At 40.5% G+C, this 27,421-nt stretch overlaps 1 protein-coding gene across 1 annotated transcript in view; it reads right to left on the bottom strand.

Annotated features, from left to right (window-relative positions):
• Window positions 1-27,421, bottom strand: part of AFF3 (AF4/FMR2 family member 3) — a 323,273-nt gene that overhangs the window by 160,818 nt on the left and 135,034 nt on the right. Inside the window, exon 4 of the mRNA XM_015638560.2 lies at window positions 15,102-15,146. Within this exon, the coding sequence (XP_015494046.1) occupies window positions 15,102-15,146 (45 nt within the window). The remainder of the gene's footprint in view (window positions 1-15,101; window positions 15,147-27,421) is intronic.

Here is a 27,421-nt window from a genome sequence, read left to right as displayed (position 1 = left end):
CCAATGTCTCTCTGCAGCCAGATCATTTCTGGTCTGGGTTATTTTGTACCCCATGGCTGTCTGTAACAGTGCTTTTAGATGACTTGCTTATTAAAGCAGAGTCCTGTGGGGCTTCCAAAGTCCTTACTTGCAGAATTCTTATTTGTGACATGGTTGGCAGAGAAGCAGCTTTGATTCTTCTGTTAATATTACAAATATTTCCAGCTAACTTTAAGATCTATGCTGAAATGGATGACCTCTTTTCTATGTTGTTATAGCAGTTCAAAAGACTCTTTTATTAAGCCAAGTGCTGGATCATTATTGGTTTTTATTGTGCTGTAGTTTTGTCTAATATCAGAAGGAAATGATTTGAGGTGAGAGATAAAACACCAAATGGATTTAGTTATCAAAAACTTTATGGTATCTTAGCTTCCTGCAGGAGTAGTCTGAATAGATCTTCTTGGGAGGATTTGTATTTTGTTCTAAGAAAAAACTGTACACCCATTACAATGCTCTCCATCACATGGGCAGTGCCAACTTTGCTTAAACAAATACTGAGTGTGGAGGAGACCAGGTGCCTACAGAGCCCAGACACAATGACACAGAACTGAGGTCACAGGGTTAAGATCTACCATGCCACTCTCCCAGAGAGTCCATAGAGTCATCCTACAAAATTCTGCATTTCTAGTGCCTACAGATCTTCTCTTTTGATTCCCTTTTGCACCATAATGAATTAAACACCAGACTTTTCTACATGGGAGAAATAATGGGCAGTATCTAATATTTTGTATAGAGGAGAGAAAAGCAGTAAAGGTCACAGGAATAGTTTAGGAGATTTGTGGTTGATTACACAGGGAGGGAGACAATTCTGCACTGCTCTGGGGAAGGAAGAGATTGAGCTTGTTCTGGTTCTCTGGATATAGAAGAAATAGGTGTCAGGATCCATCTGCTTCCTCCCACTTTTCAATTCTCCAGTATTGTGTTCGCTTTTGTCTTTCTTGAGCATATTTTAAGCCAGTAATTTTTCACCCTCACTCACTGGTTCCTATTCCTAAACTCAAAACTGAGCATGCCATTACGGCTCCTGAGTTTGTCTCACTTTGACAGATAGTTTTTCATGTTCTTGATTTGTTCCCAAAGGCAGATCATCACTGTGGACTGACTCTATGTTTATGTACTCCAAGTACCTGTTAAACATTGTCATCCAAATGGTTTGTGGTCAATCATAACATTGTCATACTATTACTTGTTTCTGGCTCTCTTCCTTGTTGAAAATTTTCCTATTCACCACTTCTCAACAACAAAATTTAATCCATTTTAGCTTTAGTTAAGAAATTAATTTTAGCAAAGAGATTGATATCCCTTTGTAGTCAGTGAGGAGAAAGGCATCCTCAGAGGCTAATTTGTCCCATCCTCTCTCCTGCAACTATGTAGGGAGATAAAATTCCTAACTTAGATTAGATGCCTATCTTCAGATAACAACAAGATGAGATAAATTCCATCTCAACTCATCATGTAATATTCACACAGGAAAAGAAAATCTTATTTTATATGCTTTCATTCACTTTAGACTTAGGTAAACCTGTGTAATTCTACATGTCATGCTTAGAACAATGAACATGTTACTAACCTCACTTTTACAAATTTAATAGTAAACTATCAACTTGTGCAGAACCAGATAGATGCGTAATAAATGTTACAAGAACAGCTTTAGGCATATTAATAGCTGTAGTAGGATTGACTTGCAGAGCCTTAGTTTTATGATCAGCAACAAGATAATTAGTAAAATTATCCTGCAAATTCATTATCCTCATTCCTTCCACTTGTGCATTTTATTCATTACATATCAAAATGAGGAGCCTTGCCTCCAGACAGATAATCAGAATGTGTCAGACACAAAAGGTCTGAACTTTCTTAAATATGCTTTGGTAAATGTGACCTTAAGTAGTCTCTATGATACCAAGGAATTTACAGTCATTATTCCAAAATGAAGAAACCCTATAATTTTACAGAGAAATGCAGTTGTATATTTTGTAGGCTTTCTCACACCTTAATTCTATTTTGAGATAAATGACTTAAACATTGGATAGTTCAGGAACAGAATAATTTCCTTCTGGCTTAGTCTGAATTCCCCTGCAGAGCTGTACTTTGCTTTCCATGATCCTTGTCCTCCCACTGCTTAGATCCATAACCCAGCTGAACTACACTGGGATTCTCTTCAACCTATACATCCAGGGGATTTGGGGTTGAAACTAGGGTGCAGGAAAGTTGTGTGGACTGATTTATGCAGGTCTGCTGCCCTGCTGTACGGACAGGACCCATCTAGATATGTGAGATCAGAAGGACCTCTTGGCCACCACCAGTTTAGATGGAGTCAGATGAACCAACAGTACTCTCATACAACAAGCATCTCATTTTGCAGACCTTTATAACATTTCACATCTTAGATTTGAGGTTCTTGCTTAAATCCCTCCTGCTCAGAACTAACACAAAGCATTCAGCTGTCAGTGCTCAATCTGTTTGCACGAGGTGCTCCCACTGGCTGTGTCTGACCCTGAACTTGGGGCTGGGTTCCTGCTCCTTCTCAGTTCTCACAGGACTCAGCAAACAGGAGGAGGCAGCAGCATGAGTGTGACTCACAGCAGGAGCTGACTTGTTCCACACAAAAATACTGCAGTGCTTGGCTGGACTGACCCTGTACCCGTCCCACCTGGATACAGAAACAGCAACAGAGCATTGGAGAGAGCTGCTGAGGAATGGCTAGGGTGGATGGGTGTATGATCAGCTGTATTTTCCCTTTTACTTCTGTTGGCTTCAACACTTGATTTTCCTTATCTTCATCTCAAAAAAAAAATGCTTCATTTTCATTTACTTTAACACACTTTAAGTTGGAGGATTCTGAAAGTGCTTTTATTTTGGGATATGAGCTTCATAAAAATGCATCTGCCAAGCCAACAATGCTTTAAAATCCTTGGTTTGTATTTTGAAGACACCTAAGTTTGTACTTGTATGATTTGACTTGAAACATGGCCCTAAAAATTTAGCAAGAGTGGCATCTTTTGTGGAAAAATTGAGGATACATTGCAATAGATCACATAATTATGGTTTCACCACAACTAAGTACTTCTTGCTGGCCCTAAATCCTGAATATTTCCTATGGTGTACTCTACGTAATAATTCAATGGCTCTCGTCCAAAATACAGGCACTTGAACAGCAGAACAAGATGCAATCGTGGATCAAACCACTTCTGCTTGTGTTGAGCTTACTAGTACTCACACTATTTAGCTGGCATGGCTTTTGAATTATCTTTTTCCAGGTGAAGCATGTGAGAAAGGACACCAAAACCAAACACCCCAGGTCTGTGTCTATCTAAGCTGAGAAATCCCTTCACTTGCTCATCCAAGCCATGGTCTCTGCTGGCAAAGACGGACAGATACACAGGTAAGAAACCAGAATCCTGCTGGTTTGTTTTAAATCTGAACTCACTGAAATCATCAAAGCAAAAACAAAACCAAAAACCAAACAACCCTTCCCCCCAAAAAAACAAAACAAAAAACCAAACTAAAAGACCAAAAAAACAAAACAAAAGACCCAAACAAAAACCCAAGCACCACAAACCCTCCCCCCCCAAAAAAAAAATCCAAAACAAACTAACAACAAAAACAAGAAAAACTAGAAAGAAGAAAATAAATCCGTGAAAGCTTAGATGACAAGATATGGAAAGGTACATACACCACAGAAAAAATAACTGATAGGGAACATCTTTAACAGAAGGGAATGTTTGATGATTTGGGGAATCTGCCTATGTATAATTTATGAATTCCTTATGGCTGTTTTTTACTATGTAATGCTTTATATTCCGTATGCTAAGAAGACAAGGAAAAGAAGTTAATGTCTGTGCGTGAGAAGGTTGATAGCTAAAGATTATCTACACCTGAATATATTTTACCCAAGGAAAATAAAAGGTTAAGGGCCATGTTTTTTTCCCTGCCTCTCCAGAGGGGTCTAGATGTGAACAGTGGAAAATCCCAGACAAGTGAAAAAAGATATCAGATACTAATCCTGGGTCTTAAAAAAAAAAAATCACAGAGCCTAAGTGACTCCTGTGAGACTCCAAGGACCCAGAGACAAAGGCAGCTTGTTTAGGAGAAGAGAGCCTGGAGGCAGCTCTCTGAGCAGAGAGACACCAGGGAGGATGAAAGATGCTGCTGCCTGGGAGGGGAGAGAGAGGGAAAGCCAGGCTGAGCCTGGAAGACAGGGTGGAAATGTCATCTTCAGATGCAAGGGAGCTGAGGAGTGACAGCAAAAACGATGGGAAAATTTAGATAGGGAAAAGTGTGCAGATCTTTTATTGCTTTGTGCAGAGATATACACTGCTTCTCTCTCTAATGGGGAAAAGACCCAACCACCTATTTTTTTGGAAAGTCTGCAGAACCTACAGTGGTCACAGAGCCTGGACAAAGCGATGCAGACAGTGTGTGTGCACACAGCCTCCTTAGGCTAAGGCAAGCCTGCATGCTGCTTGCCCCTGTGAGGTAGGTGAGGCAGGCCCACAGACAGCAGGATGAACATTGTCCATGTGCTTGGAAAAAGCCTGAAGTGGCTGAAGTAAAAAACCAAGCTCATGTCTCTGGTCCCAGGAAAAATTTTCTTCAAGCATTGTCCTTCTTATGCTGTGAGGCGGCTGCAGCTTCGAGCTTTCTCATCTGATGAACACGAGTGAGAACCAGCTGCTGCAGCAGCAACTATATTTAGCAGTTTATTCTGCTATTGATGCACATATACCTGGTACCCATTGCCTACAACGAGAATTATTGTGACAAACCACAAGGAGAACAGGATTCAGTTCATATTAACCAGATTTCTGAAGAAAATTACCCTCTTTTTGTCCACGCTACATTATTCCAGCTTTTCATTAATACTCATTAAGTTTTTGAGGGCTGGCATTTTTAGCAAAAAACAGTTTTCAGTGACAGAAAAAAGCCACCCAGATAAATGGAGAAAATGTTTACTCAATTTAATAGGCATGATTTTCTCTTTTGGTGCTCAATTCAAAACCAGGATCTGAAGTCAACAAAGGTTGGATCAGGGTCTACAATTTTTTTAATTGGGCTCTTTTCATTTACATTGGAATACTCTGAAAATGCAGGCCTATAATGAACCATTACATATGCATACATGCAGTGTGAGAAAAATTAATAATGTCTTGGATTTGCTCAGTATTTATTCAGCATTCATGAGTAAATAACAAATAACTTGATAATATTAATGAAAAAAAATATCCTGTGGAAACCCCACACAGCTGGAGAGGAACTTTTTTATTGCGTGAAGCCCACTTCCTCTCCCACCAAGCTATTGTCATTACTCTGAACCACTTTTTTTCCCTCCAAGGGTAAAGTGACAGGTTTGCAATTTCTATATAAAATGTCATGGTTTTTAACAGAAGCTTGTATGAAAGCCCTTTTATGTCTGTGTGACTTTAAGTACAGTCAACATTATTGCAAAAATTATATTTTTTAATTAAATTAATTTTGTTGGCAAAAATTAAATTTTTGTCAGAAATGTGATTTTTTATTGCCATCTTCATTATAATCTGTAAAGTGGGACTGTTTGGACAACTCAGAGGCCCATCATTTCAGAAAACATTAAAAATTTGTACATTAAATAACTGCATAATTTCCAAGTATCTCACTTTTGAAACCCACTTGATAGCACGTTACTTCCTAAGTTACTAAATCCTAAATAACTTTAAGAACGACACAATGCACCATACACAGTAAATGGCATTTAGCACTAATCATAAAGGACAGATACTGTGTCATTCTGCTTGGTCAAAACTTGATTGGTATTCAGTCTCTCTTAAAGTATGCTATTAACATTACTGCAGACAAGTGGTTGTGTATGTTCTTGTATTTCCTTCAAAACCAAATTTTACCTCTCATCTTTTCAAAGAATAACCCCACCCAGTATGTCTCGAGGGCAGAAACTACAATGGCAAAAATATGCCAAAATATACATAGAATTTAAAATGTTAGAGATCTTCAACCACATTTTTTTTACAGTGTGGCTAGTACTGTATTGTCCAAAGTCTTTGCATTTTTGCACAAGTCAGGAAGAAAACACAGAACATTAGACTGCATCCCTCCTAACACAGTGAGGGGATCACACCTGAGTGCTGGCCCACAGCCATTCATATCATTAAATCACTCAGAGCAGCATGGTTTTGACTGGGGCCAGCTCTTGCAAAGAAAAACCCTGTGTGCCTGGGGTCTCTCCCAGCAGGGAGCATGGGTGAAGCCACTCTGCTGCATGGCTGTAAGAGAGCTCAGCTTTTTGGGCACGAGCCATGCAATGCTGATTAGCCTCAGGCAAAGAGAACACTTATTAGTCCATTTTACTTATTAGTACAGACATTGCAATAGAATATTCTTGAAAGTGATTTAATTTCCTTTTATTAGACTCCTCTTTTCTCCCACAATTTCCTTAAAGTCTTTCTGCCATGTGAAGCTAACTGCTAACTCATGTGTTGCTCCTAAATACGATTAAATAAGATTAACAAAAGAATACTTGTCTCAGCTCCAAAATTAGGAAAGCTGCCTCTCAGACATAAACAGAGAGCTTGTGTGACCTTGGTCAGACCAAAATGCGACAGTGGTGGGAGGGTTCCCACTGATCATCTCCAGTTGTGGAAAATCAGGCACCACAGAGGAATTTCCTAGATATAAGAGAATATCTACTGAAAATATTAGTGTAGGAGACAGGAAAAGGTGCATGGCCAAGGCAACTTGTGCAGTGTCGGCCAGTGAAACCCACACCTCAAACTAAGGCAGGTTTTCAGAGACACAGCTCAAGGAGGGGATGGCAGTAGGTCTGTCACCCTGCAGGCTCACAGGGAAAACTAGGGTTTTGTAGGTGTCAGGGACTCTGGGGCAATGACTGCTTGGCTCTGCAGGCCAGAGCACAGGGAGTATGGGCTCTGCCTCTCCATTACTCCACAGCCATCCCTGGAAACATGGCAGAGCAAATAGGATTGCTACTTGGGATAGACAGACAATTTAACAGCATCTAGTTACATTCTCTGGTCAGTTCCTTAAGGCCTGTTTAATCAAGGAGGAAACCAGTGTCACCATAGGGTTTACTGAAGGGCTCTGTCATCTCAAGTCACACCTCTCTGTGGTTTCAGTTTGTTTTGTGTCAGTCTTACCAAGGGGGTAGAAAGTCAGTTTTTCTCTAAAGACAGCAGCTGAAGGCTCAAGCCCCAAGCTCACAGTAGTGCAGACACCTGCTATTGCCAGATTTTATTCTTATTTTGTTAGGATTCATAATACAGATCCTTTCTGGTATTATTTTGGCATTAATTTTGTTGGCCTCAGAGGAGCTGTGGCCGGCCTATACAAAATGAGGATCTATCTGGCCCTTTGTCCTTAATAACAAGGAAACATTTCTCTGCATTGGAACAAGATGGTGGTTCTGCATTTCCCCCCAGCTTTGTGAAACACTATAAACAGAGGGAAAAATAAAGTAAGTATTTTACTGTATTATTTTTGCACAACAGAGAAGCTGGAGAATTCATTCTGGATTCTCTCTTGCTTTGTCAAATAACAGGCTATATACAGTTGCTACAAAACAGAAATTTTTACAATTAATTCTGCCAAATTAGCACTGTAGTGTTTAATTTTTATACAGACCTGACTTTCCCTAACACAAAGGCTTGGCACACCAGCTACTCGAGTTCTAAAAGGAATATGTGTCTCTTTTGTCTTTAGCACCCTATTCAGTTCAAAAAAGGCTTTGCTGCATTTGAAAATGTCAGTGCCACAGCACATGGGTGGCTAATGGCACAGAGTGTGCCTCCACATCCTTCACTGGCACCTGAAGACTGAAAGACAGATTACCTTTGAGTGGTGTTAGTTCTAAGTTATAGTCCCACTTACAAGTTTCTAGCTTGATCTCCTATTTCTGCTAAAAGATTTAGAGTTTTTGTCTTTTTAAGGTGGTATTTATTAACTGACATCAAGATTTACTATGTAGAAGTTTTAAATATACAGCATACTTCAAACCTCCGATTCCTTTGAGACGGTATTTTCAACAAAAACAGTGGAAGCAGCAAAAATCCAAGAGTGACAATTCAGGGGAACAGCTGATGTACAACTAATTTATGGTTGACTGACATTACCACTGTTAGTGTAGCATTTTGTGCATTTTACATGGTGTTCTGTACCTCAGATTCTATCTGGTAAGGGTCAGGGAAGAAATATTTACATGTCTAGGTTTAAAATGTTGGCTGTGAAGGTTTATTGACAGCTGAAAACCACAATGTGGGCAATATAAAGGATGTGCCATGCATGGTGGTGAAACTAGCAGCGGGTTCCATTCAGACAAGCTAACAGTAAGTAACAAATCACCTGGAGCGGGACTCTGATGATCTGAGAAAGCACAAAAAGGGACAAAATGCATGACAAGTAAGCAGTCTCCCTCAAGACTTTTGGATGGAGAAAGACCCTGGCTTAAGCAGATACACAGAGATAGTCCTAGGTACCACACAGAGGGTTATCTCCTGAAATTTTCATGGTGTGGGTCAGGGGGATGGTGGTGTACACAGGTATGGCTCTCTGTAATCACTGCAGCTTATGTGGGCAAAGACAAAGTATCTTTAGCTCTGGTACTGCTGCTGATTTTACTCTAACAGTACAAGGTACTGTATGGACTGCTCATTCTCACTGAGAAGCTGGAGAAGGTCCAGGCAGAGCTTGCTGAAGCTCTGTGGTGCTGCTGTCCACACCACTAGCAGTACCCAGGCTGGCTGGAGGAAAGCTGACAAAGTGACTGCTCAGAAAAGCTACTGTACAGATGAGCTGGCTGTGCATGTGGTAAGAAGCGCAATGTTTATAGGTGAGTACTGCAGGTTGGAGTAAACAGCTTGAAATGTGTCTTAATGTTTCTGGGATTTAGTGCCTTGAGAGAAACGCAGGATTTTCCAAACACTCTGGGGTATGTATGATTTTTTATTTATTTGAGTAAGAAAGACAGAAAGAACAATACTGAAGAAATGCAACAAATGGTCTACGTCAGCCAAAATAATGCTTTAATTGCTCTGGAATTTAGGATACTAAAAGCAAAGCCATGTGTGGAAGTTCTTCTGAAAGACTGCAATGAAAAAAAGTGATATTTTATGCATCTGATAAATTATTTAACATGATTCTGACACTTTGGAGTACTTCTGTATTCAATGAGACTAATCAAGTGTCTGCAAACTGGGGCTGCTTATAAGCCTTCATGCCTCCTCTCTCCTTCACCATCTCTCTTTTGCCTTAAGTTGTGTTCCTCCAGAAACCTTTCTGGGATTTTCCCACCAGGTTCAGTCCCAACAGCTAATGAGAATTTCTCCACAAAGGTGCTGGTGTGAGGCTAGCCTTCTCTCCTCTCTCTTAATGCTGCCCAGCAGTTTCTTCCCAACAGTGAGACTGCAAAGAAACGCTCTGCTAGTGCAGAGGCAGCTATTGCACGAGTGCTGTGCAGCAAAGTGGGTCTCATTCCACCTGCAGGGTTTTCTCTCTGCTTTGGAAAGCAACAGGAGTGTTTAGAAATATACCACTGATTACCATATTTGTGTTCTGTAATTCTTCACGTGTCCGTCTCCACCAGGAGCTTAACTGCAGCCAGTGGGATCTTACAGTCATTAACATTTACAAGGCAGCAGTTCACAGTTGTTGAACTAACAACCTACCTCTAAGAAACTGATTTTTCTCCCCTCTAAGTATTGACACGTGCTCCGCTGACTGTGATGCTTATTCACAGTGACAGTGTGTTTGGTAGAATTTCATGTTTTCACAGGATTTGTCTTGTGCAGACAGTTTCTAATTTACCTCTGCTCTTGTTTTAATTCAATCAGCTGATGGAGTGCAGCTGATCTCATGGCACATATGGCTGTTCACATTTGAAAAAAGGCCCTGAATATTTGATGGGTCGATCCTTAATGCTTGCTGCTACAGAATTAGTAAGACTGCTAATGAGCCAAGGGATCCCAAGTGGGGAAGGAAAAAAATACAGAATTAGATTCTGTTTACATTCTTTTTTCTTTTTTTTTAATGTTGCTCAAATAAGAAGTACAGTGCTTTACACACTCTGATTAGATTCACAGGGTAGAGAGAGTCAAGTAAATCACTTATCAAAGCCATCACACTTAAAATGTAATTTTCATAAGTGGATGTCCTGTGGCCATGAGGAGTCACAACCTATTTCAAGGCCATCTGTGGGTGCTTATCTCCCTGCACAGGAGGTTCATGGCACCAAGAAGAGTTGTCCTTCACTGGGGCGGATGTTCACAGCTGGAGTTCATGTTTTTCACTGCCTCCCAATGGTTTCTTCTATCGCCTCTGAAGGAAAATATCTGTCCTCCACTGCAGACCCCAGCCTATCTCCCACTGCTCCATGCCATTTCAAAGGAAGTGGCTTTTTCTGCGTTAACTGGCTCGGTTTTTCTGCAGCCCTTTCTCTGCATTCCTGTTTCTCCTCCAGCTTCCTGCTGTCTTTGTATTCTGCAGCCAAACACTGTTTACAGGCCAAACACTCAAACTATGCCTCTCTCTACCCAGTTCAATGACACCGCTCATGTCAACACAAAAAAATCCAGGGAATTCACAAGGAACTTCTTCAATAATCAAAAGCTCAGCTTGCCTGTGTGTTTCCTTCCAACAAAGCTACCACAGCTCTAGGAAATCACAGCTAAGACTGTAAGAATAGCCAGATCAATCTCCACTTACCTTATAAATCAAGAACTGCCTGCACTCAACACACTCCCTTACCTCTTAAATCTATAACAAATACTCTCAGAGTGCATCCTGTATTGGCTGCAACAGTTAACTTAGTGGAGAGGCAGGACTCTTGTTGCTCCCATTCTTTGAAGGTACTACAGTAAAATAAATGTCTACTTTAAACTCCACTAGTAATAACAAAATACACAATTCCACACACTAATAAAGTCAAACAGAAATCATCCAAATTACTATCACAGAATCATAGACTCATTATAGAATGGTTTGGGTGAGAAGGCACCTTCCAGATCTTCCAGTTCCAACCCTCCTAACGAGGGCAGGGACCCCTTTCGTGAGACCAGGTTGCTCAGGGCCTCACCCAACCTAGCCTTAAACATCTCCAGGGATAGGACATCCACAGCTTCTCTGGACAACCTGTTACAGTGCCTCCACACTCTCAGAGTAAAGAGTTTCTTCCTAGTATCTGATCTAAAACTAATCTCTTTTAGTTTGAATCCACCCCCCCCTTGTCCTGTCACTACATGTTCTTGTGGAAAGTATTTTTCCCTCCTTCTTGTCAGCCTCCTTTAGGTACTGGAAGGCTGTAATTAGGTCACCCCTAAGCCATCTCTTTTCCAGGCTGAACAATTCCAGTTGTCTCAGCCTTCACACACAGGAGTGATGCTCCTTCCCTCTAATCACCTTTGGTTGTCTCCTCTGGACTTACTCCAAGAGGCTGATATCCTTCCTGTACTGGGGACCCCAGAACTGAAGTAATCTTGCTTAGCCAGCCTGTGTTCTAGCAAGGAAGAGAACAGGTTGGCTTTGGCAATGTCTCAGGAACTCACACAGCAACTGCTCCATGCACAGTGGAACAAAGGGCATTTGTGTACTTAGCTTTTATTTTCCACTTCAAAGTTTTCTATCATGTCCTCCACGAACAATACAAAACTTACAAGGAATTGCCTTTTAATTCTACTATCAAGAAATAAGGCTTTTCTCTCATGTTTTGACATTACATCTGTAACCTGCTCTTACTGGAGTTATTTACATTAAAGGGTCTCTTAAAAGTTTCTCTATCCTCAAAGTGTGTGCCTGCAGCTGGACAGAGAAGCCAGTACACTTTGAAGAAGCTGCCATAAATTAGTGCATGGGGTTAGATGAGGTTCAGGAATCCTGCAGTGATTATAAACTCTACAGGAGACCTTACAACAGCTCCAATCTCGACAGGGTTACTGTCTTGCTAATCAACCTCCTTCAGGACTGGAAGAGGTTCCGTGTTTCAGTACTTGGGGGCATTCTCTGGAAGCTGCAGTTTTGTGCAGAAGGATCTGTCAGTTTACAAAATCTATAGAGCTTTGATACATTTGGTAAAACAACATCCAAGAAGGCTAGACTTAAGCTGTGGCAACCTGTGCTGCAGCAGACAGCAAAAGAACTATAAAATCTTGTCACAGTTAGTGTGACATCAGATTTGGTGATTTTAAAGCCACGCCTAAATTGATTTGCAGCCCAGGTCCAGATGTTAGCTCTGGCCATGGCCACATCCTGGAACCAGAGGATGACAAGATCCATGCACAAAACTGCCTCTTCTGCCTGCCTCTTCCCCTGGGGGAAGGGAACACCGGGAAGCAGATGGAGCAGACCTGGGGCACACTTATTACTGCCCCCAATCTTGACTGAGGAAACATGGACATGCCAGTATCTGTTTCATGGAAAAGCCACAGCCTGACTTGTGCAGGGAACACATCACCTAGAAAGAGAGGATGCTTTCTGCTTTGTGTTGTGAAAGAGGTATCTTAAATAGGGTGAAACATTCCTTAAAAGGATGAACTTTAAGCACTGTCTTCCTTTTGCTGATGCTCCATACATTACGAGTGGCCCTTCTCATAATAAACACATTCCAGCAGGCCAGCCACTTTTTCTGAAGGAACACAATTGCAGCTGCTGTGGCTTTTCATTGTCTGCCTTTGGGCACCGCTGTATAGCAACTTCATATATTCTGTTTTAAAAGAAACTAAACTTTGGCTTTAGGATATGAATAGCACCTCCATAAAAACCATGGAAATGGCATCCCTTATAAACAGTCTGTTTCAGAAAAGTAGAAAATCTGTGTTACAACTTCATGGATCGTCTTAGGACAAAAAGAGGGAATGGAGAGAGATGGAAATGTCTAGATGCCAGTAAATTACACAGTGAGCAGCAAAGGCACATTATTACTGTTGCTGTTGTCAGTAATTATCAGTGACAACAACCACTGAAGATCTGGATTTGTATTACGAGAGTACATAAGCACTGCTTTTGTAACACACAGCAGTTCCTTGACATAGAAAATCCACTTTTTGGTACAAAAGAGAGCAGATGGATATATCTGACCTGACAGAGTACTACAGGAAACAATTGGGACAAAAATGTTCAAGCATGAGAAACAGTGGTGAGCTCTGACTTCACCACTGGTTTTCCACCATCCTTGGGAAAAAAGGTAAAATTAATTGATGTGAAACTTAGCAACATTTTGACATCACCAGCTAAGCTAAAGTGGGATTTAATATGTTATCATGGACTGGAGGCCTTACAATCAGAGACAAATAGCTGTGCTTGATGTGATAGAGAAGGAGATGACAGTGGTAAGATGTGAAGACAAATGTCTCTGGGCAAGATGTCAAGCCAGGAAAATGATCTGCGCAGCAGCATGAATGGAGGTGGGAAACATTGCATTTGTCAAAAAGTAGGAAAGGATGCAGCAGCAATCAAAGTGTGTAATGAGAATTTTGGACCAAAGACTTACACCCTTGAGAATAAAGAGCTTCAGTCAGAAATACTATAGAGTAACAGCCTGGAAGATTTACGTGTAGTCTTAGACACAGAGACACAAGGGAAGATCAGAATAGAAAGTGATGCCTAGGTTTGCAGACATGGAAGATGGGCAGATTGGTGAGGGCAGAGGTTACCCATCATGAAACTTGACAAAAGTATTTCTTGAGGAACATTCCAAAAGAAAAAAAAAGAGAGCAACAGCTGTGTTCATGGTTTTGGAGAAAACACCTTACTGTCTTCAGTCATACAGTGCATTTTTCTTCCCAGATGAGGTCTCTTATATACCCATTTTTCTCTGTGTGGAAGGAATTGTGTCTCTTGTATATTTTTGCTTAATTGCATGAGCCAAACAACAGAAACTAAAGGAGGAAAACCAGTTTCTCTGACTGTTCATTTTGAAAGCCTTGCTTGAAAAGGGGAGTCTATGCATCACATCACATCATGAATTCATGGTATCTGCCACTAATTTGTAACAAACCAGCAGGGACTGTGGCTTAGGTTTTTCGACTGTGCACCTGAGTCCTAACAAAGCCTACTTTGTAAATGTTAGCTAAGTAAAATCTCTGTCAGTGAAGTCATAAGCAATATATCATCATCACCTTTCGATAAACTCTTTGTCCAGTTTAAGAATTAAAAGCTGCATTTAACATATTGAGAGAGAATGGAGGAATGCCTTGAGAAACAACAGGCTTAGTGCACTGGTAACCTCCAAACCAAATATTTATAACCAAGTAGTTTATAAATCATCAGAAATATTTGGGTGGTGGAACATCCAAGAGGTAGACACACATACAGTAAAAGGGAGGTTTTATCATTTCATCTACCTTGCTTTGTGTTTCAATCACTATTGCATCAGATTTTTAAGCATTGTGAATTATTGAATTGTTATTTTTGAAAAAGAGCCAAAATAACCACATGAATTAAAATATTAAAGAAAAATTTCATTGTTTATAAATTTTTCTGCCACAGAAAATAATGAATATCCAAGTCGATTCAAGCCAAGATCTGTCTGGATCTGTATTAATTTGGTCTATGAAAATAAACTAGAAATTACTAAGATAAAATAAATAGTAATGAAATATGGAAATAACTACAGATTTTGCACATTGTCATTATATAATGGACATAATGAAAATAATGACATTACATAATTAAATCCAGGTGGAAAATGACCTTCCTAGACCTCCCTTCAAAATTAAGATTTTTGACAGTCATGATTAATGGAAACATGCACTTTGCATGGTTTGTAAACCTGAAACATCATTGTACATTTCAGTTTATAATTTATCCCATTATCTGCTTCTCCATGCATGAAGGTCAGCTGTACAGGCATAAAGTAGCACTGAAATCCACAGGCTTTGAAAGGTTGTTCTCACAGATTTTTCAATTATTTTTCATGAGGAAATAATTTTGCCTACTTTTTCCTTAGAAAGATGACAATCTAAAGGAGGAATATTTTAACAGCAGTCATTGCAATATTCTTGTTATTCTCTTGTCCTTTTAGAGAAAACAAAATGGGACTGGAAAAAATGATTTTTCAGGATTCCTACCCGCAATATTTCTTCAATGCAGCTGTTATCTCCTGTTCCACTGTCCTGTAAACAAAATGAGAAGACAGTTTGTTTATGTTTTAAAAAGAACTAACAAATAGGTCTGAGGACATGGTTGTCACATGAAATATATTCCAACCTCTATTACAGTTTCAAAATGAGGCCAAGTCTTTCCAGCATCTGAGAAGTTGCACTGCTTAAAATTCTCAAATTATTCCCTATCAGCACCCCAGGAAGATGCAATATTTACAGTGTTTACATACGATTGCAACATATTTCTATAAATTCAATGGACTTGTTTCACACTACTTTTGGGTGCTGTTCCTGTAGTTTTATCTCTACTGCATTTGAGTAAGCAGATGCAAAGAAGTTATTGCATGTACATGGATCCAATGTGCATTTATTTGTATTAAATAAATAACATTTCTCCACATCCTTTGTGCAGCAAAGCTCTGCAGTGACACTGTTTCTGTAAAGCCTGAGGATGTACAGCGTAGAGGGGAGAGCAGAGATTGCAACACAGGCAGCAATATTGAGCATGGCACAGCAGTCCTGAGAAGCTGTGATTTCCTAAAACGCCGACTCTAAGCCCACCCATACACTGTGGGACTGAGGGCGCAGAAGAATTCCATTCCACTCTCCCAAGCAGTATGACTCACTCCAGAGCTACTCTGCAGAGGGGAAATGAGAGATTTGGCAGGGCAGCTATTCCCCTGCAGGAACCATCCAGATGGTGCCTCACCTACCTGCTCAGCCTGGGTGTTCACTGGGACCCAAACTTCTGCCAGCAAGGACGAGGCAGCGTGAGACACATACCCCCTCCCTCCTCCTGCCCTCTGCCCACAGTTTGCTCTTACTGCCTAGCACAACCAGGAAGAGAGGGCACATTTGGATGGAGGTACTGATACCAAGGAGATGCCCATCTCCTACAACTCTCCTCAAGATACAGGTGGCTGCTGCATCCAGTGAGCTGTCTGGGGATTTCCTTCACCACAATGACAATCCCCTTCAAGGTGGATGTGGCTTCACTCCCTGACAGTCTCCCCCTGAGTTACTTCTGTTATTTTTGCAGAACAGAACTAACTCAGGAAGCAGGGGACTGGGGCTTGAGGTCTTCCCATGTGGGAAAGAGGGATAGAAAATAATCTATCTGGTAATTACTGTATCCAAAGAACTAGCAGAGAGGTGAGCTTGGTCCTCCCTTGTTTTCAAAAAAAACCCCGGATGCTCTGAATTTTCAAGTGTGCACCTGGAGATATATCAAAGCAATTTGTTTTTCCAAAGTGCTGAGCTCTTCTCATCTGGAAACCATACTTGTCTACCACATCTGTATTTGTGCACCCAAAAAATCATGAGACGTTTTCAAAAATGGATCTCTGCTTACTAAAGCCAAATGACTGCACTGCCCAATCTGTGCAAGTCCTGGACACTTTTACCACCACTCCCCAGTCTGAGCTGAGGGACTGAGGAGGTCTGGATCTTCAGCTGCCTAAAGCCCACCAGCTGTGACCAAGGTCAGGAGAACAACAGCCATGCATATGCAAAAGAACAATTTATGTTTTCTAATTTTTTGTGGCTGTTGCTTCATGCCAATTCATAGAAATTCCTAAGTGCTTTATTGTCTGCGCTCCTGCTAAATCTTTGCTGAATATAGCCCTTGATTGTTAAACAGATGAATCACATTAACTCTTCTTGGTGAAACACAGTCCATCAGTTTTACAGTTCACTACAAATTACACCCCTGATTTCAAAGGCAAAGGCATTAAACATGTGGTGAAGTCAGACTTTGGAGAATTACTCATATGTGGTATATGGATGCTGAAGAGAAGCTGCTGCCCTGAGCAGATAGCAGTGTTCCAACCTCAGCCGTGCCACTGGGGAGCTGCAAAGCACCATGTGTGATATCCCTGTCACAGGAGCAGGAGACAAGTGTTCATGTTGCCAGTGAACCTAGCAAGATGGAGAGAAACAACAATCTGTGTCTATTTAATAATTTAAAAATTAATATTAGATAATTGCTATTTCTCTTTTCTCTGTGGGTTTCCATCTATTTTTTCCTCCTTTCCTTCCCCAAGTCTTTTCACTTGTTATCCCACTAACAGTGGAGAGTGTAAAGCCCTCATCCTGAGTCCCTTGTTTACAGAGCATGAAATTCACTGCCATCCTTAAGTTCTCTGTTCTAGTCTATTGCCATCTTACAGAAGAAGGGACAAGATGACCATATGCTCTTATGCTGTATAAAATACATTGAACATATGATAAAAAGATGATCTCTCTCTCTGAGGGGATAAAAATACTGAATGTGGATTTGGCAACAGGCTATTTCAGACTGGGATTAGGAACAAATGTCTGCTACAAAATTAAATAATTCTCCTAGAAGTGTAGTGAAGTAAGTCTGCAAATACGCATCAGTAAGAAATTTTGCTTTCTATTACCCCAGAACTAAAACTTCAGTGTTTCTTTCTAGCCCATCATCTCTCTGGGAAGGAAGTAAAAACTTCTGACATCTCTCTCTCAATATCATCACGCAGCCCTTCAAAGGGTGAAAAATAAGCTTGGAAACGCAAAGCCAAAGACAAGATATGTAAAACTGATATAATATTTGGAGAAACTCCCCTCAATTTCTACATTTTCCTCTTTGTTTTTCATCTTTTAAGTGTCAAATATAAATGCCTTAATTTATTTTTGCTTTGAATACTTACAAAGATCTTAACACTACTGTTGGTATCAAACTTTCTAGAACATCCACTACATCTCTACTGGCGTTACAGAGGAGCATGCGCTGTCATGGAATCTGGCAAACTTCGTGGCCATTTTTTTAACTTGAAAAATAAAAAAAAAGTATATATAAAGGCTGGCAAATGTTTCTCGAAATCTGAATTAAAAGAAGGGACTGCATTAGCTGCAGGGAACAAACAGCACGGAGCCCTTGTCACGCTATTTGCTCCGGTGGACTTCCCCACGCGAGCACTATTGCGCTGGTGCCGGCTGTGTGACGCAGACCCTGCGTAAGGCTGATGTCGGCACTGCTGGCAGGCTCTGCGAAGTCTCAACAGCCACAGGACATTTGTGCAATAGACCTTTCAATTATTATTTTTTTCGATCTCAATTATTTATTTTTTAAATTCAAATTAAAACCAAATAAACATTTTGAGGCTGCTGCTGCAAACTAAGCTGAGGAAGCTGCTCCCCTGTGTTTGTTCTGACACTGATGATCCCGTCTCGTTTGTCTCCCTTTCTGTTTTGCAATCTGTCATAACAAACTTGCCTCACTGGAACTCCAGCGGACCATCAGCGAAATTCTGGCAAGTCTTGGGGACCTGTCAGGGAAAGTGGGCTCAGCCTCCTCCCCTCGGATGCTGCGGCCGTCAGCTCGGTCCCCCAGCAGAGCCCGCGGAACGCCAAACGCGCTCTGGCAGGAGGATGCGAGGAGCTGCCGCCGAGGATAACGGCAGCGGCTGCTCGAGAAATAGCCGGGAGCGTCGTGCTGCTGATAACACGAGCAGCTAATTACCATGCAAAGCACAGAGAACTGTAAGAAACACGGCTGACTAAAGGCTACATAGCATTCTTGGGAAACAGGATGTCATTTCAAAAAAAAAAAGCTACCTCTGTACACATTTTATTTCAGAACATTACTTTATTTTTGCTTCTCTTACCAAGAGCATTCACGTGGAAATATATAAAGAAACCTCTCTGAAAGGAATTGCCTATCTTGTGATACTTCTCCCTTCTTTCAAACCTTTATGGCAAGGAAAGAAAGGAAAATATTCTGCAAGTATCCATTTTAGCCCAAAAGATTTTTATGATGCAAGCTTTTGGTGCTGTCATTATTTGGACTGTGCTAGGTGTTTTACAAAGTGTCCAGAAGTTACTGGATTTTTGTCTCCTGTACAAATTAGGTATGAGTATGATCTCCAGAAGCCTGAGGTACATACTCATCCTCTTCCCCTCAGACGGAACCAGGCTGGTTGTGTCACCCCCAGCCAGCAGCATGACAGCGGCCACCCCATGTCCTCCCCACGCTGCACAGATACAGCACAGCACTGCTCACTGTGGGGCTGCACCATTTCCCTGGGGCCTGAAAGGGTGCTTCAGGCACTGAATATAGGCAGGCAATAACCTAAATCTGCGATGAAACAAAACAGGAAAAAAGGGGGGAAAAAATCCCAAAAGATTGATGGACCTTAATCTAAAAGCATATTAGAAATGCTTCTTTGCCAGACAACACACACACATGCACACACACACACACATACAACATTTTCTATGCAATCCATTTGCTAAAAATGATGAAGAAGTAAAGTCCTTATCTTTTCACTTATCCCTAAGTGTGGCTTCTGCCTGTTGGGTTCAGGAGAACCTTTACTCTCAAAGTTTCCCTTCACTCATTTCTCTAACATTCAAGTTGCAGACTGCTGGAATTTAAGAGGGTTCCATTCCTGAGATCGGATAAGTGATTTCTGGCGTTCTGTAGAAATACAGCCAGGCTGTGGAAAGGAATTCTGGGGAGGTGTCATTTGCAGATTCCCAGGAAAGGTTTTTAGACATTCAGGGCTTAACTTGTTACTGACTTCTTTACATGCGCTACATCCTCCAAAATGCTCTTTATGGAGTGGTTGTGCTGAACCCACATGGCTCTTGGAAAGAAAAGGCAGGACTTTGAACCTAAGGAAAGGTGGGCTGATATAAAGAGTAGACCTCAAGCTCGTTAAAAACTTACCTTTTTGCCCCTCAGGAAATACCCACTTTTTGTAATGTTTTCATTCTGAATGGGCACCTGGGGGCAATCTACCTACTTCTTGATTTTATCCTTTTGGCTATGCTTCCATTCAAAATGCAGTTGTGTCACATCATTTCCTTAAAAATGAAATTTTATGAACCATTCTTCAATTCAGTTGAGGAATCAAAATTTGATCAGGTCAAAATACTTCAATGAAAATTTTAAGAAATATAATCTGTAATCATAGAATAAGATATGACCTAAATCAACAGGGCATTAAACCAAAATATCAAACGTTTCTCTCCAAATTTGGGAATTTTTTACTTTAAGGAAACATTTTTTTTCAAACAAGAATGAAAATGAGTTTGGTCAGAATCAACATGGATGCAGGCATTTTCAGTGCTGATAATCTGAGATAGCCCATAGAAAAAGGACTGAGTAGGAAAGAACAGAACAGAATTAAAAATGATATTTATCTTTTTTCTTTTCTGCTCTCTCTAACAATGATGGCATTTTACTCTTGATGGGTGATGTGAGACCAACCAGTAATGTTTTGACCTACCTTGAGAGGGATAGACTTCAGGGAGCCATGGCACACTGCAATCACCCTCATTTCACTGGATGGCATTAATAATGCTTGTGCCTTCTGTGAAGAAGACTCCTAATCTCTCCCTGAGGATGTGGGCAAGCAGGGCTGAGCTGTGTAAGGTTACAGCAAGGAAAGAAATATAAATTCCCTAAACCAGGACAAAGGGACAGCTCAGGAAGCTTGGTTTTCTGTTCCTGATATTTGAAAGCTTTACTTTGCTCTCATGCTATGCCTCACCACTAATTGGCGTGCCAGTAGCCATGGTCTGTTGATATGGTAGTTTTCTCCTGTGCTTTTCATTGCTGTGAGTAGGAGCTGTTTTACTTTTACTATGAGGAATTTCTGACACTTCTTTAGACACAGAGAAGTGCAGGAGGGAGATGGGAAAAAAAGGAGCTAAATTCTCCTCAAGGTCTGTGTTACAAAGTGTTGTACTAATTAAAGTCATTAAATTCATCTATTTCACAGTCACTGTTAATAAACTGTTACCTTTAATAAACCCATCTCTTTTGAAATGGAGCCATCAAATTTTTTATGGGAATTATTTTTCCTACCAAGGGATCTTGCAACACTGCTCTTGGTTCAAAAGGGAAGAGGAGTAGCTCTAAAAAAGATTTTATTTCAAGAAAAAAAAAAAAAAGAGAGGAAGGAATGAAAATCATCCAGCTTTGCTTTAATGAAAGGATCTGTACTAATTGGGAGCCTCACTGCAACTGGAATATCATGACACCTCAGTCTTGCACCAGGACCAGGAATATGTTCTGGCTAGTCCAAGGAGATCAATCAAAAATATCTGTAGATAGAGAAAAATGCCAAATGATCCAACAGACTTGCCATGCACACTAGGAAAGAGCCCATTTTGCTCTTGATGAATGACACTCTCAGAGCAGTGTGTTCAGCAGCTTCCCCACAGCTGAGGCAGAACAGCAGCTTTTGGAGAGCAAGACCCTCCAGAAGAAAGAATAGAGAAGAGTTCATTGAGCCATAACCCAGAGTATCAAAAGCCTTAGGCTGTGCTGGTCTTACATGCAGTTCTGAGTCTAGGTGAAGATGGATGTAGTGTGGGTGTGTAAGTAAAGCCATTCACCATATTCCATTGTTTTTAAAAGAGCAAGGAAATTATGTTAGAGGGTAACTCCTCCAATATGTGCCCATGGCCTGTCCCAGAACTGGAGACATCTCCTGTCCATGTACTGCCTGGCCTGAAGTAAATGTTGAAAAGCCCGGGCCAGAAAGTGAAATGATGCTGAAGGGCTCCCATATGGATGTCTGCTGGGAACTTCAGCCAGACTCTGACAGACCAGGTGGGAGGAGATTTGGAAGGGCTGGGTCTGGCCATGTGTTGAGAGGTCATCAAACTGATGAGATGGTCTGAATCCAAGTCCCAGGGTCCACACCATAAAAAAAAATCAAGACATCTAAAGGCCAAGAACCCTTCTTAACCCTCCCCACTCTCTCCACCCCTAAGGGTCATTGAACAATCAATGACTGGAGCTGCACCGGTAACATTTCATCCAGTAAAAGATGCTTGGGAGCCTCAAATGAAACCTACTGACATATCAGTGGAGTGATTTTACAGGCTTTTATATTATATTAATAAAAATAAAATTCCAAACATGCCAGAATTACACCATGACCCAGAACAATAAAGCGGAGCTGTAATGGAGACGAACTGCATTGTTCTATTAATAAAATATAAAGGTTTTATTGTTATTGGGAAAGATTGATTGCATCAAATCAATACCATGTCACAGTATATTAATGTTTTTCTTCACTAATGAAAAAACAGGCCCTGATGTGATTACACTCTCTTACTACCCATTTGAAAAATATAATGGGCTGGTGATAATGAAAATTGCACTTTGCAATTTTACTCCTTGCTAGATGCTTGATCCTGGGGAGGTACTGAGTAAGTCACCTGTGCTTTCAGGAAAGTCAGCAGGAGAGGAATGGAGCTAACATATACAAAAAATGCTGTCAAAACCTGCCTGACTGGACTCCACAGTTCCCTGCTTCCCACCAAAAAACTGGAAAAAGCCATTGGAGACCTCTGGAAAAGTCTTCAGCGTGCTACATTTTCTGCAGCACTATATGCATGCCCAAAACATATCACATAAAGTGATTGTTGCTTGACACAGTGGTGTATTTATCAGAAAGTTTCCATTGTAGACACCAGAGTCTTTTGGTTTTGCAGCACAAAAGGCTTTTTAGTGGAGTCAAGAGCTCTTCCCCCAGCCCATGCAGTCCTTCAACAGCCCACCCAAGGACCCTGCCCTGAGACCAACAGAGATTTGCTCTTCTCCCCATTAATGCCTGTCCTCCTTTCTGCACAGATGGCCAATTAGTGTCAACTGGAATGTGATGTTTTCAGTGATGTGGACATTTGTCGGCTGGGACCGGGACTGAGCCTGATTGATTGCATTTAATATATTGTCTGTGTTTGGGAAGAATATATAACATCTGTATAATAGCAACAGTTGGAAAAACAGGTATTATGGAACTGTTGATATTTTTGTGAATTTTAACATGAATTTAGCATCAGCTAGTATAACACTGAATAAATTAAATGGATTACTTTGCCAAGAGATCCTTTAAAAGTGTTAATTAACGATAAATCAATAAAAACTATTCAACATGAAAATCAATTACATCCCTGTTTACATTATTTAACTCCAAACATTTCTGTTTTGTGTGCTTGTAATTAGCAAGCTATAAAAGATGCCATAAATAGGCGCATAATGAGAGGAACTGTTTATAAATGATAATTGGTATTCATTCCCACTGAGCTAAAGGTTATGTGATTACAAACTGTTGTGCAGAAAGGGTTAAACCTCTTGCAGATAGAAGGTTTTGCAGTACACAGCTCTGGAGAAGTCCTTCCCACAAAAGGCCCCGGATGGAAGAATGCCCCTGTATTGGGGCTGATGGGAAGAGCAACATCCAGCAGGTGCTCCTTAAGGCCTATTTACATCCATTTAGGAAACATTTCATGGGGGAAAAAAAAATCTACTCTTTGGGAAGTGGTGGAGGCAATAAGAAATGGAACCTTGCACCTTAAATTCAATATTAATAAAATTCATCATCGAAACAACATTTCTACAGAGTCTAAAGGAAAGACATTAACACTGAAATGCTACCAAAAATCTGGATGACCATCCTGTTAACAAAGATGAGGACAGGACAAAGGACTCAGGGGTGTTTTCTCTCATGATGGAAATGACAAGGAGTGACAAGGATGTCACTCTACCCAATACCTCCTTCAAAGATTAAGACCAAAGGCTCTCACAGAGGGCTAAAAGAGGACTACAGGACCTTCAAGCAGCAGCCAGAAGCCCAAAACACTGAGCAACAGCCTGTAACTCCAGAAGGTAACTCTAAATTACTTCCCATAACACACAGAGATGAAAAAACTTCCCTGGGGAGAAATAATCTCTCACTAATCTCTAATACTGAAAGCAGCCTTCTCACTTCTAGAGACTGAGACTGATCTAAACTCAACAGGTGAGAAACTTCCATGATCTGGAGACTTGAGGCTTTCTGCTAATGGCTTTTGCTAGTCTAAAGATGTCACCAACACCTGACAGTTTTTGCTTTGACAGTCTATCTTCCCCAGGACTATGAGGGCAACAAGCATCATGAACTCTTGACTGAGCAGGTCTGACTAGTGAGCATCTGGTGATAAAGCCAGCAGAGTCAACCAATTTGCAAATCCAGAGCTAGACCATTTTTCTACCTTGCCTGGGCATAGGGGTGTGCATATTTCCTTTCCTGTCTGGATTGTAATTTAGAACACTTACATTGCACTGCTTTCCCTGATTTACACAGAATACAACTGCTTCACAGAATATATTGATCAGAATTGGGTTTGAAAAAAAGTCTATTATGTGTCAGGAAGAGAGCCTTACACGGTTTTGACAACGATAGCTCATTCTCATTGCTAAATACACAAAAATACATATTCTGGTGATGGCAATTATGGCCTGGATATCTATTTGCCCAAGAGTGTAATAATTTGCTATTGAAAACCCAAAGCATTATCAATGAAGAAAAACAATTGTTTGCATCTGCATCTTTAAATCAATCCATTGATGCCTCTGGTCAGCTCAGGTGGATTCTCTTAAAATCCACATGGAGGCTGAAAAATAGCACAATTCTTCAAGTTGCAGTGAAAATCTTGGCAGAGTTTTATTGTGCTTTCAGCATTCCTGAAAGTCAAAAGAAAAATTCAGCCATACTGTGGTCACTGACAGATGGGAACACATTCACTGCAAAACTACTGAAACCAGTACTTTCTAAATGTGTTGCAGTTAATAGGACACATAATATTTCAACTAAAATGTCAGGGCTGGATGTCTTAGACCTCACAGAAGTAAGTTCCTTCCAGTTAGGAATGTACATGGCACCATGTACACATCAAGGTATAAATATATATAAAAAGGTATACATACACATGCATGTACATGCTACACAAAAAAACTCTGCAAAAGTTGCTTGGAAATCCCCTTATTAACCAAACAAGTGTCAAATCTTATCAACAGCAGCCTTAATATGGGAACCAATAAATTCAGCACATCTATAAACTTGCAGAATAGAGAAATACCTTCCTTAATTTTTCCTGCCCTCTCTTTCCCAAATCCCATTGAAAAAGATGTTTTACCACTGATTCACTGCAGACCAGTATCAATCCTCTTTGTTGGGAGGTAGCAGGAGCCAAGGCACCATCCTCTGCTCTCTTAGCTCCAGAGTGAAGATATCTCTATATGTAAAACTATCCATCCCAAGGAGTGGTTCCCAACACCCATCCCTGCTTTCTTGTGGGCTTCATGACAGCACCCTTCTTTTTGGGCCATCACAAAGACTGGAAGCAGGAGAATAAATGATGTCCCAGGTTTGGGGAACGGTTGCAGGTAGTTCCCAAGCAGTTGTATGGCACTTGTTAACACTTTTTGATGGAAGACGCACTGGTGCCTCAGTCTTGGAGGACAAAAGGTTTGCTTTAAATGATCCCAGTTATTTTTCTTTTGGCTTTCCCTTTTCCACATTTCCTCAAGGTATCTGCTTTTAAAGGGGTATTGCATATGAACGTCACAATGCTTTCTGATTTTCTTTTTGCTGCCTGTTTTACAAGTAACAGTGAAATACAGAAAGAAAGTAGAAAGAAAAACCGGCCTCAGCTTTCCCAGAGTTTCTGTCTGGAAAAGTATGTTTGTCCTTCCAGTAAGCACACATTTCCCACCTGCTGGCATTCATTGGGTTCTCCCACACAGCTAATGGACCACTATGTCTTAAAGGGGTTTTCAAGTTTTCATAGAAAGGTTATATTGCCCTTAGGTTTGGTTTGCGTTGATTTTCAAAACTTTCACTGGAAAGCTCCAAAAAGCCTTTTGGATTTGTACCTTTTTTTTTCTTTTTTTTTTTTTTTTTTTTTTTTTTTAACAATCCTCCAGTTAAAAACAAGTTATTTGGTCTCTGGAGAAAGAAATGTTCAGTGTAGCCCCATTCCATTTTAAATGGAAGCTAAATGGAGAGAAAATCCCTAATACTGCTTACAGACATTTCCATCTAGGTCAAGTACAACAAATCTGCATTTTTGAGCAGCAGAGCCAGCTCTCTGTCCCTGCTGAAAATGGCAGGTCTTGTGGCATCCTGAATTATACCAACACATACTGAAAACAGGAGTGCAGTTAGAAAGCATTTGAGCTGAGAAGCCACATGCTTCCCTTTTGTTATGTGATCTTGATGAATTTATTTCTGTGGCTTTTATTCATGTTTCAGGGCATTGAATTCTTTAAACTTGTTAGTATTTTCCCTTTTTTATTGTTCTCTGCCGCCTTTTGCTGTTTTATTTTATTCTTTTGTTCCCCGGTGTAACCGAAGGTAATGCAGTCCTGGGCCTATTACCCTCAGTCACTTTGATCTGGCAGTGGATATCAACAAAGAAGTTATTTGTTCTCAACACATTAAACCCTTCTGTGTAGCTTTTTACAAATTCTGTTATGCAACTTTGATAGGGCCTGGAACGAGTTGTCAGGTACGGAAAGGCAGGGGAACACAAAGACCTCTCCAAAAGCCAAGCTATGAATGGTGTCATCTTGCTGTTTCACTTTCAAAGGTGGCTCATAGGGGTTTGCTGAATAGGAGTCGTTTGACAGCAGACATCTGAATTTGTATCACAGTCTCTAAGACACCTTTATAAGAACTTTGAATATCTTACTCGAGTCCTGAGGATCAAAGCTTCCTGTGTAATAAACCTATCATAGGTTACTCAGCGAGATTTTCAGCACTGGTAACAATGGCAGCTGATTTGCCTCACATAAAAGCTACCAATAGAATGTAAGGGCTGTGATCAATACTTTAACTAGCAAGATAAAAATCTCTCTGAAACTGAGGAATTACATTGTGGTCTCATCATTTACTTTATAAACCATCTCCTATAAGTTGAAGACACACATGCATTAAGTGTTGCCTGAAATACATTAAATTTTGATTTTTCAAATCAGAATACTGGAATAGTAAGTAGAATTGGCAGCATAAATGAATATAATGAATAAAACACAAAAAGCTCTTGGCTGGCTTTTGAATATAGCATTAGAAACAGAGAAACACATTGTTTTACAGTGAACTACATTAAATATATTTGTTATGGGTCTGAAATACTCCAAATTATTTGTTATGGATGAGAGAGGATGCTCTGCATTTATGACATATGATACCACATTGTCATCAATTGTCATGCTTTGTTTATAGGACTGAATAATTTGTAATCATCAGATTACTATGTTTAGTCTGCACTGTTTTTTTTTAGAGTGCGTATTAAACAGATCAGATCCTTGTATCTTTTATTTATTTGTTTGTTTATGAAGGGAATGACGAGTGGCTCATTCTCTTGAGAATTAACTATTTGTTGAAGGGTTTGGAGTTTCCAGTCAGGGTCCTTCTTGGAAAGGAGGGAAAGGCAAAACTACACCTGGGCCCCGATTTTTATTTGTGTGCCAATATTGCCACAGA

Source organism: Parus major, chromosome 1 (assembly GCF_001522545.3).
Source record: "Parus major isolate Abel chromosome 1, Parus_major1.1, whole genome shotgun sequence".
Taxonomy (NCBI): Eukaryota; Metazoa; Chordata; class Aves; order Passeriformes; family Paridae; genus Parus; species Parus major.
This window is presented reverse-complemented; position numbering and strand designations above follow the sequence as displayed.